The 22,982-nt window shown below is 41.2% G+C and overlaps 1 protein-coding gene across 1 annotated transcript in view; it reads left to right on the forward strand.

Moving 5' to 3' along the window:
* The window catches only part of LOC140912581 (mucin-5AC-like), a 57,795-nt gene that overhangs the window by 25,168 nt on the left and 9,645 nt on the right, over positions 1-22,982 (forward strand). Inside the window, exons 26-37 of the mRNA XM_073347198.1 lie at positions 677-833; positions 1,482-1,610; positions 1,973-2,117; positions 3,274-3,317; positions 3,418-3,615; positions 5,055-14,612; positions 14,824-15,044; positions 17,222-17,396; positions 17,583-17,833; positions 20,571-20,754; positions 21,178-21,388; positions 22,155-22,333. Of these exons, the coding sequence (XP_073203299.1) occupies positions 677-833; positions 1,482-1,610; positions 1,973-2,117; positions 3,274-3,317; positions 3,418-3,615; positions 5,055-14,612; positions 14,824-15,044; positions 17,222-17,396; positions 17,583-17,833; positions 20,571-20,754; positions 21,178-21,388; positions 22,155-22,333 (11,452 nt within the window). The remainder of the gene's footprint in view (positions 1-676; positions 834-1,481; positions 1,611-1,972; positions 2,118-3,273; positions 3,318-3,417; positions 3,616-5,054; positions 14,613-14,823; positions 15,045-17,221; positions 17,397-17,582; positions 17,834-20,570; positions 20,755-21,177; positions 21,389-22,154; positions 22,334-22,982) is intronic.

The following is a 22,982-nucleotide window of genomic DNA, read 5'->3' on the forward strand; positions in this document are numbered from 1 at the left end:
AAGAAGCATCATGGGCTTGATCCGGTTCCACACTGAAGTCAATGGAAAGATTTGACTTCAATGGGTGCTGGATCAGGTCCTTTAAGACCAAACTGAACTCGTAGCTAATTCCAGGAGAACTATGCAGAAATTTCACTGAGATTCATTTTCTTTTTTTGCCAAGTCACCTGGTACATCAAAGAAGTATGTGACACTTGCACAGATGTCATCAGATCACCCTTTTTATATGGGACAATCACAGGATGTGTTATTCTGTCCAGCAGGATTAGCTTCTGATAATACCTTTAATTGATAACAGGATGATTGTTGTGATAGGATGTACTAATCTAATTATATTTTTTTCAATTAATTTGCAATGTCCCACAGCTGTTAGGGTAGTCACTTCTCTTACGATTACTAATGCGAGGTGTGTCCTAAACTTGATGTCTTCACTTGACTTTATAAAAAAAAATATTCTTGTAATTTCCCCCCCCAACTTAGACTCTTTTTTCCAAAAATCATAGTTTATTCTGTATGTAGTTCCATTGCTACAGGGAATGATGTTACAAGAGGAAAAGAAAAGAAAGGCATCCATTTACAAACATTTGACTGAAATTTTAGGAGGAGAGGGAATTGCTATTGCAAAGCAAGATGACAAGTGCAAGGAACAAAAATTAAATGTCATGTATTCTAACAGGTTGAACCAAATGAATATTATGAAGCATGCGTGACTGATGCTTGTGCCTGTGACACTGGGGGAGATTGTGAATGTTTCTGTACAGCGGTAGCTTCATATGCTCAAGCATGTAATGAGGCTGGCATTTGTGTTGCATGGAGAACACCATCTATCTGTCGTGAGTATTACAACATAACTTCATGGAGGGAGAGGGAGAAAAAGAAATAAAGAATGAGAAGGAAAAAAAACATAAGAAGAATTGAAGAGGAGTAAAGTACTGCTCCTGAGATGCACTACAATCTGGAAAATAGTAAAATAGCCCAAAGCAAACAGCAAATTATCAATAGAACTATCTACAAAACTTCCTTTTCCAATCTCTCTCCAATTGTAGATATGATTGAAATAAAACTGTGCCCTAGTGATTGTATTAGTTGTTAAATTACTGTATTATCTAGTTACAGATTGTGATATACCACTGCCATCCTAGTAAGTTTTATATATATATACACATACACACACACAGAGCTGTTATCTGTCACAGTGTAAGTAAATAGCAATGCATAGTGGCAGCTGAAAAATTTATGTTCCAGTTAATTGAATTTTATGCTTTCTGTCAGTGTCTTGTAGAGGCTTTGAAACATCACTGTACTCAATACAACTGTAGAAGTAAGATAATCATATTGAATTAGAAACAGGATAACTACTGTTCACTACTTGCAGAATTATGCTAGCATTATGGGATTTGTACACAGCATATGGATAGCTAAGAAGCACTTTGGAAACATTTTGTTACATGTATATTTTCATCCATTTTGCCCTCTTCCAGCTCTGTTCTGTGATTACTACAACCCGCAGGGGGAATGTGAGTGGCACTACAAGCCTTGTGGGTCCCCTTGTATGAAGACCTGCAGGAACCCAAGTGGAAAATGCCTTCATGAGTTACAAGGCTTGGAAGGTAAAATACATTAACTATATCTCACCCTACTTATAAAACCTAATTACTGATGGTGAACTAAAATTCCTACTTCTCAATATATTTAATATTTTTATTAGAAAGTACAAGCCAGGTTAGTGATTATGGAGTTTTCTGAATTGTGTGTAATTCTCTAAAGGGGTCATGATCTTCTTTGGGATTAAAATCCAAATTATTGTATTTGAACTCTGAGAGAAATTTATGCTATGGCAGCAATATCATCATGTCACTAAGGATGACATTCCACCCCTCAACAAGAAATCAATGCAGACTTTAGATAGTTGTCTAGAGACACCCGCAGTGTAAGAGATCCAGTGTCAATATAACTTTCTTTGTTACTGCAGGCTGCTATCCAAAGTGTCCAGAGGACAAGCCCTATTTCGATGAAGATGATATGGAGTGTGTTGATCACTGTGGCTGTTATGATGCCAAGGGAAAATATTACAAGCCAGGAACACCCATTCGTTCAGAAGAGAACTGTCAATCATGGTAAGCTTAGCTGTATGAGGATTTTAGGAGGATCTGAACATAATGTACTGGCCATTAAACTCCATGGTTTGCTAACAGGAATTGGTCTTGTACCTACTGTGCATAAATTACTATTGAATACATAAACACTTTTATTTCTGGGACTGGGAAGGGAAAGGATCATGATCTGAAATTCTTTCCTTTGGAGTGATTTGCTTGAAGCATATTTCTCTGTTTTATTGCGCATTGTGTATTATCCTAAAAAAGACAACCTTCTTTGTACTTCATTTAGGAAACAAATTGACAAGGTATTACTGAAATCATTATCTAAAATTGGTCTATAGCTTAATTCTGTTCATTTGTTTTTGCTATTGTCTTGGCATGTATCTGTCTAGGAGAGTTCTTCAGTATTTTTATATGTTTTATTTTTTGTAACTGATTTCTTCCTTACATAGATATTTACTTAGGGACGTATTCTGATATGCTTCTCATGCTGAATAGCAATTTACTCCACAAAGTCAATAGGACTACTTGCAGAGTACAGTGTTAGTCAGTGTGAACAAAGGTACCAGAATCTAGCCCTTAATTAGTAAGTGAGAAATCCCTATCTTTGTGCACAGCCTGAGTAAACAGACTGTGTTCTCACAGGGGCATACCATCAAGGTCTGAGGAGAGGGAATCCTCCTCACTAGGCTACAGAGCAGTTGAAGAGATTCTCTGGCAGCTATTTCAACCTAAGAGCAACAGTAATTCCGCCGCCACCATCCTTGCTGCACTTCCCCTCCACTGCGGGGAAGTGGTCAGTGGAGCTCTTCCTGCTGCCTCCAAAACCTTCTTCTGTGGCATCATGGAAGGGATGCAGTGGAGAGTATTGTTAATAGGCACAGATGGTGTTACAAATCCTGTCTGCAGATTGAAAGAAGCCTGCCCACCCTGCCTTTCTGCAGCAGAACTGTACCGGTGTGAGAGCTCAGGGCCCTCCTATCACAGGATGGATGAGAACATGACTTGGAGAAAGATTAGGTCTTTTCGAGCTTACCCACACAACTTTTCTCCATGAACTTCATTTTGTTCCTTGGGATATAAATGCAACAGAAACAGTTAAAACAGTAAAATGTATGTGGTTATCCTTTATGCATCTTCAGTCCCATATTTTTTTTCTCTTTTCCACCCACAGTGAATGCACAATGAATGGCATTAAGTGTGAATATGATGAAGATGGTATGTTGACACAGCAGCTTTTATCTGAACATGAACTTTTTGGAACAATCTATTCCATATTACAGGAAATCTAATGATGATATTCTCTTTTGATTTACAGACTGCTACTGCACATATGATGGAAAGCAATATGAGTATGAGGATGTCATCTACAACACTACAGATGGTATTGGCGGATGTATCATTGCAACTTGTGGTCACAATGGAACAATTGATAGAAAAGTCTATGCATGTTCTACACCCTTAACCACAACACCGTTTGTATTTTCCTCTTCAACACCTATATCCACCACAACAGGTATATTTTGAATGAATACATGCGCTCACTGTACTCTTACTTGCTGTTGATTGACATTTACCTACCAAACCATGCCTATAACTCTAATGAATGGATCAGAAACTCAAAAACTAATAAGACCTATTTTTATTTGCATTTTGTGTATTTTATATAGTTTTGATTATAGCTAGAAAACAAATTGAAACATGAAAATATAGAAAATAAAACCACTGTGCATGGTTTTGATATTATCTTTGCTCAAATTCAGACAGATTCATTAGAAAACAATCCCATGGGTATTTTATAAACTGTTATGGCAACTGATTCTATACCACTCTTGTTAAAACTGCTATATAGAAAATTTCCACAGATAGTAATCGGCACAGTCATAGAATCATTCCCTATTATTCATTTATTAAATTGCAGAATGACTAATTTCTCCTAAAATCCCTGTCAGTATCACAGTATTTTGAAAATGTGGTTAGTAAATGGATTGCTCAGACCGAGATACTATGCTTTTCACCTCTAGATCTCTGGTTCAATCTGTCCCAGATTGGTAATGGCTGAAAGTCATGACCATCTGATGGTTGTTTGGTAGCACACGTGAGATTAGTTAGTCATTTTATTATAGTTCTTAGTGCTACATCACAGAAACTGTCACCATAGTTGACATTAACTGGCAACTTTTCAGAAGTTTCAGAGAGGCCTGCATTGAATCAGCAAGGAGCATGAACTACTCTCTCCACCCAAGAGATGGTCCTTTACAAACAGACTTGAAGCACATTAGGACAGCATAAGAAAACTTATACCCCTGATTCAACCCTGCAGTAATTGTTCTATGAATAAATAGAGAGGAGTGCAGGCAATGTGACATGTTCATGAGCAGTAAATTTATATAACAAATAAATTATGTGCATATGTGGCCTACTCCAAAGCCCACTGAATTCAATTATGTCTTTCCATAGCTTCAGTGGGCTTTGGATCGGGACCTTAATGTTCATGAGAAAGTGCAAACATGCTGCGCAAAATGGAAAATGTTATGCAAAGATGTTTTTTCCCAAGTGTGCAAATTATGCATGTGTAAGTCAGGCAACTATTTTTGAAATTTTGGTCATTACTCTTTTTCCTAGCACATCACAAGAAATAATGGACATGCCCTTGGAAGTGATAAATCCAGGCATACCAACAAATTCATATGTTGTGGTTATTTTCACTATTTGAATGGATATTCATTATAATTTAACTAGCCTAATAAATGGATATATTTTTGAGCTGAGTATACTAGCTCATGCCCTTTGGCCAGTGCCTAGACAAGCCCATCTTCCTACAGATAGTAGACATCACACTCAGTCTATTTGGTATAACAGAAAAGAGAATATTTGCTGGAACTTCTTGGTATTCTTCATTTAAAATTGAAGGTTGAGTACTAAATTTTCATTATTTTTGGTTTTTAACTACAGTGACACCGACTACACCAGTCTGCGTTCGTGAAGTATGTCAGTGGTCACAATGGTATGATGTGAGCCATCCAGGGCCTGGGATCAACGATGGAGATTTTGACACTTTTGATAACTTAAGAGACAAAGGTTATAAAGTTTGCAAAGCTCCAAAGGCTGTTGAATGCAGAGCTGAAAAATTCCCAAACACACCATTAAATGAACTAGAGCAAAAAGTAGAATGTAGTACAACAACGGGACTAATATGTTATAATAAGGATCAGCATCAAATGATCTGTGACAACTTCCAGATAAAAATCTTATGCTGTAGCTTTGTACCATGTGATTATACAACTCCTGCCACCACAACGCCTGAGGAGACTACAACACCCATCTCAAAAACGACCACTCCAGAAACTACTGTAACCAGTATATCTTCAACAACTACAGCACTACCTACCAGCACAGAACCTAAAACAACTATTCTTTCCACAAGTACCATGACCTCCAAAACTCCTTCCACAACTCCAGTCACAGAAACAGCGAGTGTGTCCACTTCAACTCTTAGAACCACAGCTCCAACAACAACAATCCCTGAAACAACTTCTAGCCCTTCAACAGAAACTGTATATACTACAGGGGAAATCACCTCCATAACACCTTGTAAACCAAAATGCAAATGGTCTGAATGGCATGATGTCCATTTTCCCAGTCTGGACAATAAAGGAGATTCTGAAACATATGATGATATTAGAGCAGCAGGAAAAGTGATCTGCAGCAAACCTGAAAATATAGAATGTCGAGCTGAGAAATTCCCAGAAAAATCAATTGATAACATTGGCCAAACTGTCCAGTGCAATGTATCCTTTGGACTTGTCTGCAGAAATGAAGATCAGGAAGGAGTGCTCCAAATGTGCTATAACTATCAAATAAAAGTATTCTGCTGTGATGATTTTAGTCATTGTCCATCCACAACTACAGAAACTACAACAACTGCAGGCACAACTATTGTTTCAACGGAAACTTCCACCCAGACTCCTACAACTACAGAAACTACAACTTCAACAGTAAGAACTACACCTTCAACCACCACAACAACAGAAACCACAACCAAAGAAGTTACAACAGCTACTCCTTTAACAACCACCCCTGTAGAAACTACAACAATCATAACTATACCTTTCACTACCACAACCACAGAAACTACAACTACTCTAGGCACACCCATTGTTTCAACAGAAACGTCCACACTGACTTCTACAACTACAGAAACTACATCAACAGTAGGAACTACACATTCATCCACCACCAGCATAGAAACTACAACAATCACAACTACACCTTTCACTACCACAACCACACCAACTACAACAACCTCAGGTACTACAACCATGACAACCCCTCACACTACTACTACAATACCAACCACTACGCCAATAACCTCAACACCAATTCCAGACACTTTTACAACTACAACTACTTCACCAACCACTACTCAAACCACCACCACAGAATTTACCACAATAGTAAGTACAACCACTACACCAACAACCACTGAAACTACCACAGCTGCAACTACTACACCTATTTCAACAACAAAACCTACATCATCAATAACAGTAACTACTCCAGCAATAACCACAGTCTCAGAAACTACAACAGCTGTGACAACTGTTCCTATAACAACTCCTGGTTGTTTTAAAGAACTATGTGAATGGTCACAATGGTATGATGTAAGTTACCCAGGGTCTGCTATCAATGGTGGAGATTTCGATACATTTAAGAATATAAGAGCCAAAGGATACAAAGTATGCAAAGCTCCAAAGGCTGTGGAATGTAGAGCAGAAAGATTCCCTAACACAGCATTAAATGATCTGGAGCAAAATGTAATATGCAGCAAAACAGAAGGGCTGATATGTTATAACAAGGATCAACTTCCACCAATCTGCTATAATTACCAGATCAAAATTCAGTGTTGCCAAAATGTAAATGTACCATGCCCAGCCACTACAATGACAGTAACAACCACCCCAGCCACTACCCCAATTGTAACAACCACCCCAGCCACTACAACAATACTAACAACCACCACCACAATACTAACAACCACCCCAACCATTACCCCAATAGGAACAACCACCCCAGCCACTACTCCAAGAGTAACAACCACACCAACCATTACCCCAATAGGAACAACCACCCCAGCCACTACTCCAAGAGAAACAACCACCACAACAATACTAACAACCACTCCAACCATTACCCCAATAGGAACAACCACCCCAGCCACTACTCCAAGAGTAACAACCACCCCAGCCACTACTCCAAGAGTAACAACCACCACAACAATACTAACAACCACCCCAACCACTACCCCAATAGGAACAACCACCCCAGCCACTACTCCAAGAGTAACAACCACCACAACAATACTAACAACCACCCCAACCATTACCCAAATAGGAACAACCACCCCAGCCACTACTCCAAGAGTAACAACCACCCCAGCTACTACCCGAATAGAAACAACCACCCCAGCAACTACTCCAATAGTAAAAACCACCCCAGCCACGACAAAGACAGTAACAACAAGGACGACAGCAATAACACACCACATTATTACCCATATAAAAACAACAAAACCACCTCAAACAGGACCTATACATCAAGAAACGACTAAAGCAATGCACAGTACAACTAAAGAAACCACACTGGTGAGTAAAACAACACCAGAAAGAACTCCAGTCACAACAACATCAACAATCTCCACAACACTGCCAACTACCACAATTGTAGAAACCACCACTAGTGAAACAACCCAAAGCACAACGACAATTGGTACCACCTCTCTACCTACCACAGAAATCCCCACAACATCGCCAAGACCCACAACTTCACAAACATCTATTTCCTCAACTACAACGTGTCAGCCAATGTGCACATGGTCCAAATGGTTTGATGTTGATTTTCCCTCTTCTGGACCTAAAGAAGGAGACATTGAAACCTACAACAACATAAGGGCAGCAGGAGAGAAAATCTGCAGAAAGCCTGAAAATATTGAGTGTAGGGCAGAACATTACCCGGACAAGAGCATCGACCAGATCGGTCAAGTTGTGCAGTGCGATGTCAATTTTGGGCTGGTGTGCAAAAATGAGGATCAAATTGGGAAATTTAAAATGTGTGTCAATTACGAGGTACGTGTTTTCTGCTGTGAAGAAAACCCTAACTGCCCAACCACAACCAGAAGTATCGCGACCACAACTACACGTACGCCACCAACTACACTCAAAGAAACCACCATTGAAGTCACAACTTCGCCTAAACCACCAGTCACAAAAACACCAGGAACTACCACTTCTGAAACAACTCCAGTCACTACACCTAAAAGTACAACCAGAAGCACAACGGGCACCACTACTCTACCTCCCAAAGAAACCACCACAACATCAGCAATCTCCACAACACTGCCAACTACCACAATTGTAGAAACCACCACTAGTGAAACAACCCAAAGTACAACGACAACTGGTACCACCTCTCTACCTACCACAGAAATCCCCACAACATCGCCAAAACCCACAACTTCACAAACATCTATTTCCTCAACTACAACGTGTCAGCCAACGTGCACATGGTCCAAATGGTTTGATGTTGATTTTCCCTCTTCTGGACCTAAAGAAGGAGACATTGAAACCTATAACAACATAAGGGCAGCAGGAGAGAAAATCTGCAGAAAGCCTGAAAATATTGAGTGTAGGGCAGAACATTACCCGGACATAAGCATCAACCAGATCGGTCAAGTTGTGCAGTGCGATGTCAATTTTGGGCTGGTGTGCAAAAATGAGGATCAAATTGGGAAATTTAAAATGTGTTTCAATTACGAGGTACGTGTTTTCTGCTGTGAAGAAAACCCTAACTGCCCAACCACAACCAGAAGTATCGCGACCACAACTACACGTACACCACCAACTACACTCAAAGAAACCACCAGTGAAGTCACAACTTCGCCTAAACCACCAGTCACAAAAACACCAGGAACTACCACTTCTGAAACAACTCCAATCACTACACCTAAAAGTACAACCAGAAGCACAACGGGTACCACTACTCTACCTCCCAAAGAAACCACCACAACATCAGCAATCTCCACAACACTGCCAACTACCACAATTGTAGAAACCACCACTAGTGAAACAACCCAAAGTACAACGACAACTGGTACCACCTCTCTACCCACCACAGAAATCCCCACAACATCGCCAAGACCCACAACTTCACAAACATCTATTTCCTCAACTACAACGTGTCAGCCAACGTGCACATGGTCCAAATGGTTTGATGTTGATTTTCCCTCTTCTGGACCTAAAGAAGGAGACATTGAAACCTATAACAACATAAGGGCAGCAGGAGAGAAAATCTGCAGAAAGCCTGAAAATATTGAGTGTAGGGCAGAACATTACCCGGACATAAGCATCAACCAGATCGGTCAAGTTGTGCAGTGCGATGTCAATTTTGGGCTGGTGTGCAAAAATGAGGATCAAATTGGGAAATTTAAAATGTGTTTCAATTACGAGGTACGTGTTTTCTGCTGTGAAGAAAACCCTAACTGCCCAACCACAACCGGGAGTATCGCGACCACAACTACACGTACGCCACCAACTACACTCAAAGAAACCACCATTGAAGTCACAACTTCGCCTAAACCACCAGTCACAAAAACACCAGGAACTACCACTTCTGAAACAACTCCAGTCACTACACCTAAAAGTACAACCAGAAGCACAACGGGCACCACTACTCTACCTCCCAAAGAAACCACCACAACATCAGCAATCTCCACAACACTGCCAACTACCACAATTGTAGAAACCACCACTAGTGAAACAACCCAAAGTACAACGACAACTGGTACCACCTCTCTACCTACCACAGAAATCCCCACAACATCGCCAAGACCCACAACTTCACAAACATCTATTTCCTCAACTACAACGTGTCAGCCAACGTGCACATGGTCCAAATGGTTTGATGTTGATTTTCCCTCTTCTGGACCTAAAGAAGGAGACATTGAAACCTACAACAACATAAGGGCAGCAGGAGAGAAAATCTGCAGAAAGCCTGAAAATATTGAGTGTAGGGCAGAACATTACCCGGACATAAGCATCAACCAGATTGGTCAAGTTGTGCAGTGCGATGTCAATTTTGGGCTGGTGTGCAAAAATGAGGATCAAATTGGGAAATTTAAAATGTGTTTCAATTACGAGGTACGTGTTTTCTGCTGTGAAGAAAACCCAAACTGCCCAACCACAACCAGAAGTATCGCAACCACAACTACACGTACGCCACCAACTACACTCAAAGAAACCACCAGTGAAGTCACAACTTCGCCTAAACCACCAGTCACAAAAACACCAGGAACTACCACTTCTGAAACAACTCCAATCACTACACCTAAAAGTACAACCAGAAGCACAACGGGCACCACTACTCTACCTCCCAAAGAAACCACCACAACATCAGCAATCTCCACAACACTGCCAACTACCACAATTGTAGAAACCACCACTAGTGAAACAACCCAAAGTACAATGACAACTGGTACCACCTCTCTACCTACCACAGAAATCCCCACAACATCGCCAAGACCCACAACTTCACAAACATCTATTTCCTCAACTACAACGTGTCAGCCAACGTGCACATGGTCCAAATGGTTTGATGTTGATTTTCCCTCTTCTGGACCTAAAGAAGGAGACATTGAAACCTATAACAACATAAGGGCAGCAGGAGAGAAAATCTGCAGAAAGCCTGAAAATATTGAGTGTAGGGCAGAACATTACCCGGACATAAGCATCAACCAGATCGGTCAAGTTGTGCAGTGCGATGTCAATTTTGGGCTGGTGTGCAAAAATGAGGATCAAATTGGGAAATTTAAAATGTGTTTCAATTACGAGGTACGTGTTTTCTGCTGTGAAGAAAACCCTAACTGCCCAACCACAACCAGAAGTATCGCGACCACAACTACACGTACGCCACCAACTACACTCAAAGAAACCACCATTGAAGTCACAACTTCGCCTAAACCACCAGTCACAAAAACACCAGGAACTACCACTTCTGAAACAACTCCAATCACTACATCTAAAAGTACAACCAGAAGCACAACGGGCACCACTACTCTACCTCCCAAAGAAACCACCACAACATCAGCAATCTCCACAACACTGCCAACTACCACAATTGTAGAAACCACCACTAGTGAAACAACCCAAAGTACAACGACAACTGGTACCACCTCTCTACCTACCACAGAAATCCCCACAACATCGCCAAGACCCACAACTTCACAAACATCTATTTCCTCAGCTACAACGTGTCAGCCAACGTGCACATGGTCCAAATGGTTTGATGTTGATTTTCCCTCTTCTGGACCTAAAGAAGGAGACATTGAAACCTATAACAACATAAGGGCAGCAGGAGAGAAAATCTGCAGAAAGCCTGAAAATATTGAGTGTAGGGCAGAAGATTACCCGGACATAAGCATCGACCAGATCGGTCAAGTTGTGCAGTGTGATGTCAATTTCGGGCTGGTGTGCAAAAATGAGGATCAAATTGGGAAATTTAAAATGTGTGTCAATTACGAGGTACGTGTTTTCTGCTGTGAAGAAAACCCTAACTGCCCAACCACAACCGGGAGTATTGCGACCACAACTACACGTACGCCACCAACTACACTCAAAGAAACCACCATTGAAGTCACAACTTCGCCTAAACCACCAGTCACAAAAACACCAGGAACTACCACTTCTGAAACAACTCCAATCACTACACCTAAAAGTACAACCAGAAGCACAACGGGCACCACTACTCTGCCTCCCAAAGAAACCACCACAACATCAGCAATCTCCACAACACTGCCAACTACCACAATTGTAGAAACCACCACTAGTGAAACAACCCAAAGTACAACGACAATTGGAACCACCTCTCTACCTACCACAGAAATCCCCACAACATCGCCAAGACCCACAACTTCACAAACATCTATTTCCTCAACTACAACGTGTCAGCCAACGTGCACATGGTCCAAATGGTTTGATGTTGATTTTCCCTCTTCTGGACCTAAAGAAGGAGACATTGAAACCTACAACAACATAAGGGCAGCAGGAGAGAAAATCTGCAGAAAGCCTGAAAATATTGAATGTAGGGCAGAACATTACCCGGACATAAGCATCGACCAGATCGGTCAAGTTGTGCAGTGCGATGTCAATTTTGGGCTGGTGTGCAAAAATGAGGATCAAATTGGGAAATTTAAAATGTGTTTCAATTACGAGGTACGTGTTTTCTGCTGTGAAGAAAACCCTAACTGCCCAACCACAACCAGAAGTATCGCAACCACAACTACACGTACGCCACCAACTACACTCAAAGAAACCACCAGTGAAGTCACAACTTCGCCTAAACCACCAGTCACAAAAACACCAGGAACTACCACTTCTGAAACAACTCCAATCACTACACCTAAAAGTACAACCAGAAGCACAACGGGCACCACTACTCTGCCTCCCAAAGAAACCACCACAACATCAGCAATCTCCACAACACTGCCAACTACCACAATTGTAGAAACCACCACTAGTGAAACAACCCAAAGTACAACGACAATTGGAACCACCTCTCTACCTACCACAGAAATCCCCACAACATCGCCAAGACCCACAACTTCACAAACATCTATTTCCTCAACTACAACGTGTCAGCCAACGTGCACATGGTCCAAATGGTTTGATGTTGATTTTCCCTCTTCTGGACCTAAAGAAGGAGACATTGAAACCTACAACAACATAAGGGCAGCAGGAGAGAAAATCTGCAGAAAGCCTGAAAATATTGAATGTAGGGCAGAACATTACCCGGACATAAGCATCGACCAGATCGGTCAAGTTGTGCAGTGCGATGTCAATTTTGGGCTGGTGTGCAAAAATGAGGATCAAATTGGGAAATTTAAAATGTGTTTCAATTACGAGGTACGTGTTTTCTGCTGTGAAGAAAACCCTAACTGCCCAACCACAACCAGAAGTATCGCAACCACAACTACACGTACGCCACCAACTACACTCAAAGAAACCACCAGTGAAGTCACAACTTCGCCTAAACCACCAGTCACGAAAACACCAGGAACTACCACTTCTGAAACAACTCCAATCACTACACCTAAAAGTACAACCAGAAGCACAACGGGCACCACTACTCTGCCTCCCAAAGAAACCACCACAACATCAGCAATCTCCACAACACTGCCAACTACCACAATTGTAGAAACCACCACTAGTGAAACAACCCAAAGTACAATGACAATTGGAACCACCTCTCTACCTACCACAGAAATCCCCACAACATCGCCAAGACCCACAACTTCACAAACATCTATTTCCTCAACTACAACGTGTCAGCCAACGTGCACATGGTCCAAATGGTTTGATGTCGATTTTCCCTCTTCTGGACCTAAAGAAGGAGACATTGAAACCTATAACAACATAAGGGCAGCAGGAGAGATAATCTGTAGAAAGCCCGAAAATATTGAGTGCAGGGCAGAACATTACCCAGACATAAGCATCGACCAGATCGGTCAAGTTGTGCAGTGCGATGTCAATTTCGGGCTGGTGTGCAAAAATGAGGATCAAATTGGGAAATTTAAAATGTGTGTCAATTACGAGGTACGTGTTTTCTGCTGTGAAGAAAACCCTAACTGCCCAACCACAACCAGAAGTATCGCAACCACAACTACACGTACGCCACCAACTACACTCAAAGAAACCACCAGTGAAGTCACAACTTCGCCTAAACCACCAGTCACAGAAACACCAGGAACTACCACTTCTGAAACAACTCCAGTCACTACACCTAAAAGTACAACCAGAAGCACAACGGGCACCACTACTCTGCCTCCCAAAGAAACCACCACAACATCAGCAATCTCCACAACACTGCCAACTACCACAATTGTAGAAACCACCACTAGTGAAACAACCCAAAGTACAACGACAACTGGTACCACCTCTCTACCTACCACAGAAATCCCCACAACATCGCCAAGACCCACAACTTCACAAACATCTATTTCCTCAACTACAACGTGTCAGCCAACGTGCACATGGTCCAAATGGTTTGATGTTGATTTTCCCTCTTCTGGACCTAAAGAAGGAGACATTGAAACCTATAACAACATAAGGGCAGCAGGAGAGAAAATCTGCAGAAAGCCTGAAAATATTGAGTGTAGGGCAGAACATTACCCGGACATAAGCATCGACCAGATCGGTCAAGTTGTGCAGTGCAATGTCAATTTCGGGCTTGTGTGCAATAATGAGGATCAAATTGGGAAATTTAAAATGTGTTTCAATTACGAGGTACGTGTTTTGTGCTGTGAAGAAAATGTAAATTGTCCTGTTACAACCTCAGTTTTGTCAACAACGCCCACACGAGTAACCACTCCAACTCTCTCAAGTACACAAACAGGAACAACAGAAGTAACCATGACAACTACTCACTGCTTTTGCCAAATTGAGGATGCTGTTTTTGCACCTGGTAAGTCTTTTACAATCCATGAGAATATATTTAAAATAGATTTTTATATCATGTTTGAGTCGGTATTTTAATTAAAGTACAGATTAGAATTTTCTAATTATATTAAAATTTTACATAATCACATTTAACTAATGCAGTTTTTTCAATCATTATTTTATGTTTTTTCTTTGTATATTGTATTGTGTGTATTCTAATGGTTGTTTTTTTATAGGTGAAATTATTTACAACAGAACAGACAAGGATGGATGTAATTTTTATGCCATTTGTAGTAAAACATGTTCAGTGGAGCGATTTAAGGGACCATGTAGCTCAACAACTCCAGCAACAACAAATACTCCGACAACTTCAACATCTAAACCAACTACGACTCCCACTACAACAGTTAGTTCCACCACTAAAATTGAGTGTCCTGATGCTAAACCTCCCAGAAAGGTATTGATCTCTTATGATCTTGTTCAGGCTTGAAATTACTTTTAATAATAATGGGGCTCGCAGGAAAGAACATTATAAATTATTTGAAACTGAAAGACCACATATGTTTTTAAAATAATTCTTGTGGTAGATAATGTGCCCCCGTTTGTGCAAAATTGGTATAAACTCTTGTAGGACAGCCTGGGTATTACATGTTAATTTGTGCAACCTGGTATCTGCAAATTGCAAAGAGAATTAATCTTCCAAAATATTTTATTGTAACTGAAGTGGATAGCTCTTTATTCTCTCCATTCTGTAATGGCCAGTCTTGCCTCTTCTGTACACTGGAGTAGGGGATGGGGATGCCTCTTACTCCTGGGGTATATTAGCTCTACACTGGACTGATAATTCTTCAGTATACTCAAGATAGTGTGGAAAACTGTTTCTGGGCCTACTTTACACTGTAACCCACAGAGAAGCTTAGGGTGTGCTAATAGGTGACCAGGTGTCCAATTTTCAACCGGAACACCCAGTTGAAAAGGGATCCTGGCAGCTTTGGTCAGCATCACCGACCAGGCCATTAAAAGTCTGGTCTGCGGTGCTGCGGAGCTAAGGCAGGCTAGTCCCTAGCTGTCCTGGCTCTGTGCTGCACCCTGGAGATGGCCAGCAGGTCCGGCTCCTGGGCAGGCGGGGGCATAGGGTTCCACTCACTGCCTCCACCCCGAGCACTAACTCCACACTCCCATTGGCCGGGAACTGTGGCCAATGGGAGCTGCAGGCAAGAACAGCATGCAGAAATGCCTGCCGCGCCTCCGCCTAGGAGCCGGACCTGCTGACTACTTCTGGGGCGCAACACAGTCAGGACAGGCAGGAAGCCTGTCTTTGCCCCCCCCCACCCACCCCCCCGCTATGCCACTGACCGGGACTGCCGGAGGTAAGCCTGCGCCGCAGCCCCAAACCACTGCCCCCCTGACCCCCCCCAAACCCAAAGCCCCCACCTGCTCCCCAAAACCCTCATCCCCAGCCCCACCCCAGAGCCCACACCCCCAGACCGAGCCCTCATCCCCTCCCACATCACAACCCCTTGCCTCAACCCACAGCCCCCTCCGGCACCCTGAACCCCTCATCCCCAGCTCTACCCCAGACCCTGCACCTGCAGACGGAGCCCTCATCCCTGTGCCTTGACCAACATCCCTTTGCATAACCCAAGCTCTCACTCTTTCTCATGAAGATCTTTGGGCGGTAGTATCATACATGTTGCAAGGGCAAGGGGGCAATATGATTTCTCTGGGTTAAAACACACCTTCAAAATTACCTCTGCAGCCTTAGTATATGTGGGAATTTAGGGGGATGTCACTTCTCCCCGCTGTGATCATCATTAGGGAGAGATCTCTCATGCTGACATGGGTTGCTCCTCTCCTGACTGAGGTATAAAGCAGTGGAGCTCTCCAGGCTTTGTTGCTCAATTAAAGTTCACACTGGCTGAGTCTCAACAGAATCTTTTTCTCACATATGAAAAATAATGGAAGTTCTGTGCATGCACCAGTACGCTGGTGTCATCTACAAGGATTCTGTCAGGAAACGAGTAGGGTCACGAAGTCCCCTCCCCTTGCCACAGTCCAGATTTAGGGCACGTAGAGAAGCTACAGAGCTTCCCCTGCCCTCTTCAGAATTCCTGGGGTACTGTGTGTCCAAGAAACCTGATTATGCTTTGGAACACCAGATGGAATATTACCACAGAGCACCATACTGCCAGAGTTTAGTCTTAAAGGTTTTTTGTTTTGTTTTTTTGCCATTGACACAAAAGTTATAGGAATATTATCATAAGGCAGAGCAGAACAAATGCCTGTAGACACGGCTGCCTAACCCTTTCCATTATAACTGTCTGTTTTCAGTTTTTTATAAGTTTCAACATATTCCTTGATTACCTGCTTTGGGTTGAATTGTTTTAGAAAGTTTGAGCAAAGACAATTCCACTACTGCTCATCATTTTGTAGTGTAAAATGTACTGCACGATAACGGTCACCAAAATTTCCAAAACGTGGATGTCAAACATTAGAGAGAAGAAATATATCATAAGAAACATAACCACCCAAACACTGCAAGCATCATAACATTTTGGAACTAAAAATCTGTATAAAGCTCAAACCTAATTGTAAGCTCTTCGGACACCAATTCCGTTTTTTTTTTTTAAACAGACAGGTGAAACATGGAAGATATCCAACTGTACCACTGCAACTTGCGAGGGAAATAACAAAGTTGTTATACAGCAAATAAAATGCCCACCTGTAAAGAAAATTACCTGTGCCAATGGATACCCACCAGTAAAGGTCTTCAGTGAGGATGGCTGCTGTTACCATTATGAATGTGAATGTAAGTGACAACTAAATTAAGGAAGAACATCACTGAAAATATACAACACACTTAAATGGAATATATGGGGATTTGTTTTTCATGGTTCCAGGGCTATCTAGAAGGTTGAGTTACTGGCTTAACTTTCTAAATTCTTTCTTGTAGACTTATTTTAGTCTTAGCATCTACATTTTTCCTCTTTACCAGGTGTCTGTAGTGGCTGGGGTGACCCTCACTACATTACATTTGATGGAACCTATTACACATTCCTTGACAACTGCACATATACCCTTGTGAAGCAGATTACCCCTAAATATGACAACTTCCATGTTGACATTGACAATTACTTCTGTGATGCAGAAGATGGACTTTCCTGTCCTCAGTCCATTATTGTTTACTACAAGTCCATGGTTGTAGTGCTGACACGTGAACTCTACAATGGAGTGATGGCTAATAAGGTAAAATATAATTCTTTAAAGTTTTTTGCAGTGTTCCTATTAAATTTCCTATTTCAGCAAAACAGAAATAAGGTGTACCGGCATTTGTCTGAACCTCATGTGAAATATTGAGTGCATTTATGTTCATTATAGCACAGAAATGCTTAGGCAGAGGGCATCATAGGATAAAAAAAAATTATGCCAATTCTCAAGAAGCAAACATATAATAGAAAGTTTAGGGAGCTAGAGCTATCCTTACTGGAAAATTAGAAAATTATGGAAGAGGTGGATGCATTTGACAGAGTTAAATTCCCAAGAGTGAGGAAGTTCAAAAACTAGGGAATATGTCGTATTGTAAAGTATAAAAGTAAAGTCACCAAATAAAATTAATAGGCAGCAGGTTTAAAACAAATAAAAGGAAGTATTTCTTCACACAATGCACAGTCAACCTGTGGAACTCCTTGCCAGAGGATGCTGTGAAGGCCAAGACCATAACAGGATTCAAAAAAGAACTAGATAAATTCATGGAGGACAGGACCATCAATGGCTATTAACCAGGATGGGCAGGAATGGTGTCCCTAGCCTCTGTTTGCCAGAAGCTGGGAATGAGCGACAAGGGATGGATCACTTGATGATTACCTGTTCTGTTCATTCCCTCCGGGGCACCTGGCATTGGCCACTGTCAGAAGACAGGATACTGGGCTAGATGGACCTTTGGTCTGACCCAGTAGGGCCATTCTTATGTTCTTAGTAAGATTAGATTATGAGTTCTAGCATGAGTCACAAACCCATGGAGTATGTTATTGAGGCAGGTGAATAAAGCAAGATATTCTGGTTTTGGAACTGATTAAGACATAGTCTTTTGTAAGGGCTGGTGTGGAAATTAATTGCTCCTGGGGGACTTCTGTCTGAGGCAAACTCATATATTGTGTGCAAAAAATCAATACAAAGGGGTACAGATATACACCGGAAAACCAATTCTCCCTTAATGGTGCAAACCAGCACTCAGTCCACGTTAGTTGGCCGAATGGGGATCTCCCCCTGAGTATGGAGATCTTTGAATAGCATAAAGCCCCCCTAATAGCTGAAGAAAAGGGGATGAATGGTTGAAGAGAAGGGGATGAACTAGAGCATCCATTTACCCCAGTAATCCTAAATTGCTGTTGGCAGTTGGTGAAAATTAGAAGTGGCCTCATGCTGCCCTATTTTATTTTGGGGACTGACCTGGCACTCAGATGGCTCAGGATGGTGGGAGGGGAGATGCAAAGGTGTGTGCGTCTCGCCCCCATACAGAGCTGTGCCAAGCACTCATAAGCCACTGTCAGGGACAGGATAGGGAAGTGTCTCTCAACCTTTCCAGATGACTGTACCCCTTTCAAAAGTCTGTTTTGTCTTGTGTACCCCCAAGTTTCACCTCACTTAAAAAATCAGACATAAAAATACAAAAAAAAAAGGAGTACTTGTGACACCTTAGAGACTAACCAATTTATTTGAGCATAAGCTTTCGTGAGCTACAGCTCACTTCATTGGATGCATTCAGTGGAAATGAATGCATCCGATGAAGTGAGCTGTACCTCACGAAAGCTTATGCTCAAATAAACTGGTTAGTCTCTAAGGTGCCGCAAGTCCTCCTTTTCTTTTTGCGGATACAGACTAACACGGCTGCTACTCTGAAACCTAAAAATACAAAAGTGTCACAGCCCACTACTACTGAAAAAGTGCTGACTTTCTCATTTTTACCATAGAATTATAAAATAAATCTATAGAAATACAAATATGGTACTTACATTTCAATGTATTGTATACAGAGCAGTATAAACAAATCATTGCCTATGAAATTTTAGTTTGTACTAACTTCGCTAGTGCTTTTTGTGGAGCCTGTTCTAAAACAAGGCAAATATCTAGGTAAGTTGATGTACCCCCTGGAAGACCTCTGAATACCCCCAGGAGTACCCATACCCCTGGTTGAGAACCACTGGAATAGGGCATATTGTAAAATGTAGCCCAATGATTCCCAGTCAAAACAGAATGGTACTTGAGGGATCTGCAACTCTCCCTCCTCCATCCCAATCAATGAGAAAAGAGTTACGTTCCTAACATAGAAATAATTCCTGAAGAACAATATCACCAACCAAAAGTCCACACTTTTGTTAGCACCTGGAATTTGTATGTGGCAAATGTAAGTAACAGCTTAATTTCAAGAGGAAACAAATCATCATATAAAAATGATGGGTAAAATGTATATTTCAATATGAGTTCCAGGGGCTCTCCCTGAGCTAGACACCCCTCATGGTTTAGTCCATTATGATTATACAATAATGACAGGGTTATAACAGAATAATGGCATGAATCTTGCTGCAGCTTAAAAAATTACGGCCTAGTCATTTTCTGTAAGGAAAAATGCCTACAAAAAGACGCAAATGATATTTTCACTCTTTATATTTGGCCTTAAAATAATGTGTATTAGCATAGAGCCTGCCCACATGGAATATGACTAATTGCATAACAATGCTAATTGAACAGGACCACTCTGATAATTAGTCCCACAACTAAGTCACTCGGGGAGTGTAAAGCAGCACAAGAAAGGAAAAAAACCAATATGAGTTATTATTATAAAATTCTGGTGTGGGATATGAGGAACATGGGATATGATATCATAAAATGACATGATTATAAATATTAGTAAACAAATTATTTTAAAATATGTGTCTAACAAAAGAGACTCCTGCAATTACATAATTTTTAACCCCATATGCAGATTATCTTCAATAAAATGATTGTCAAACCAGGCTTCCAGAAAGATGGCATTTCTGTTTCCATGCTTGGCATCAACATGGTTGTTGAAATACCTGAGATTGGAGCTACCATCACCTTCAGTGGGTTGATCTTCTCAGTGAAACTCCCATTCAGCAAATTTGGCAATAACACTGAAGGACAGTGTGGTAAGATAGATGCATTTAATCATCCTCTTCTCACTCTCCCTATGTTTATTCCCTGAGCCAGATAGTTATTCAAGCTTACCATAGACTGAAATTCCTCAAAAGTAAAGTAAATGGATTTAGGTGAGAATTTGGATCTCATCCATTGTTACTTTTTTATATCACTTCTATCTGCTTCTAACAAATAGGTTCAAATGCTTAATATTTCAATGACCTGATTTTTGTCTTATCATTTTAACCTTACATAAACAATTATTAAGTAAACTCAAAAGAAATGATGCACTTTGAGTATCAAGCAATCTAAACTTACAAGGAGTTTGATCCATTCACTATGCATACCAGTTTTGAATTTGATATTAACGTAATGTGTTATGCACTTTGTCAGTGGCTCACACCCTTCTGATCTGGTTATGTTTGGTCTTCCAGGTACATGCACAAACATTAAATCAGATGACTGCCGCTTGCCAAGTGGTAAGATTATTCCTTCTTGTACCCAAATGGCTCCCTATTGGAAGGTTGACGATGGCAAGAAGCAATACTGTGTAGGAACACCAACACCATCACCACCAAGACCCAGCACCCCAACTCCAGCTCCCACCTGTCCCCCTTCTGCTCTTTGCAAGATAATTTTGAGCAAGTAAGATAAAAAAATGAATTATTTTACTCTTCCTTAACTAAGCAAAAGTATCCAAAAATCCTATAAAATGATGGCAATAAGAACTAGATCCCCATCAAGCCCTTATCAACAAATACAGGGCCAAATCTAGGGTGGCCTTATGCACACGTCTGAAGGCCAAACAGCTGTGTGACAGCTGCAGAGGGGGGCAAATACAATAGAAGTCCTCTGCAAGTGGAAACCACATACTTGTTTACACCAAGGAGATCTCCATGATGATTCCACAGGTCTCTGAGGAGAGGGTATAGAGAATGTCAACAAGTCAGGGGCCTGGCAAGTAATAAAACCCAAATTTTCTGACTTGCAGTTATGTGCTTTAACCACAAAATCATCTATCCCCCACATGCTTTCCATGGCACATCTATCCACACCAAGTTATATTTTTCAAACAGTAACATCACTTTACATTGGTAAGATGCCTGATGAGTCTGGTTTATGAAAACGTAGACAGAAAGACAGACGCCTTTCCCCATAAAAAAATCTAAAATGTGTATATATTGTACATAAAAAATGTTCTACATGATGGTTTCAGACTTCTCAGCCTTTCCATTCTGGAGTCTTTCTTCCACGTTTGTGCCCACTTTTAAAACAAAGCTGAGTTAAATTTCAGACAGAAACTCATCTCAAAGGAGAAGGACAGTATGCTCACACTATGATGTTCCTCTTTGACAAGAACAGATTTTGTATAGCAATGGTGGGAAATGAAACTTCTCTATTGTGTTTAAAGAGTCTTTGAAGAATGCCACAAGGTGATACCACCACAAGATTTTTACAAGGGCTGTGACTTTGATGCATGTTTCATGACCAATACATCCATGCAGTGTTCCAGCTTGGAGATATATGCCACTCTGTGTGCCACAAGAGGTGTTTGTATTGACTGGAGAGGAGAGACCAAAGGCAAATGCCGTAAGTACTGCAGCATTAACAAATACATGTGTTAATGAAATAGTAACTGGAGGCTTGTTCAGTAAGTTGGTCCTGCATCTCACACTTACTCAATGTATTTAATATCTCTATAAAAACATGAGCAGGTCTGTCTCAGTGGTTTAGTGGATAGAATATGGCAACATTAATTCAGATGATCCAGATTTGGAACAAACTTTGGATACCTAATTCGCAAATGGTAGTCAGCACGGAGCATCACAGAGGTGATACTGTAAAGGTCACATTCTCATCTCAGACCAATGTAAATCCAGTGTAGCTTCAGTGAAGCAATTGAAGCTATTGTGGATTTACACAGGTAACACTGAGACTAAGAATCTAGCCAGCTGTGTTTTGCGAAAGGTAAGCTACTACTTCGCTTCATTGTAGCACCCGCTTACTCATTACAGGAGAGAACATGAGATTTCAGAGAGGGGAAGAGAGGATTGGAAAATTACTGGTGGAAAACGATGATACAAAATGAAGGGATAAACTAAAATTCTTACATCCCAACTCAATCTAGCTCAGGATCGTTACTCACCGTTTCACTGAGTGCTCTGTTGACAGAAACACAGAATGAATGTGGGAGGGAGGTGGGGGCAGGGGGTTGGAAAGACCACTTAAAAACCTGGGA

Source organism: Lepidochelys kempii, chromosome 6, assembly GCF_965140265.1.
Source record: "Lepidochelys kempii isolate rLepKem1 chromosome 6, rLepKem1.hap2, whole genome shotgun sequence".
NCBI lineage: Eukaryota > Metazoa > Chordata > Testudines > Cheloniidae > Lepidochelys > Lepidochelys kempii.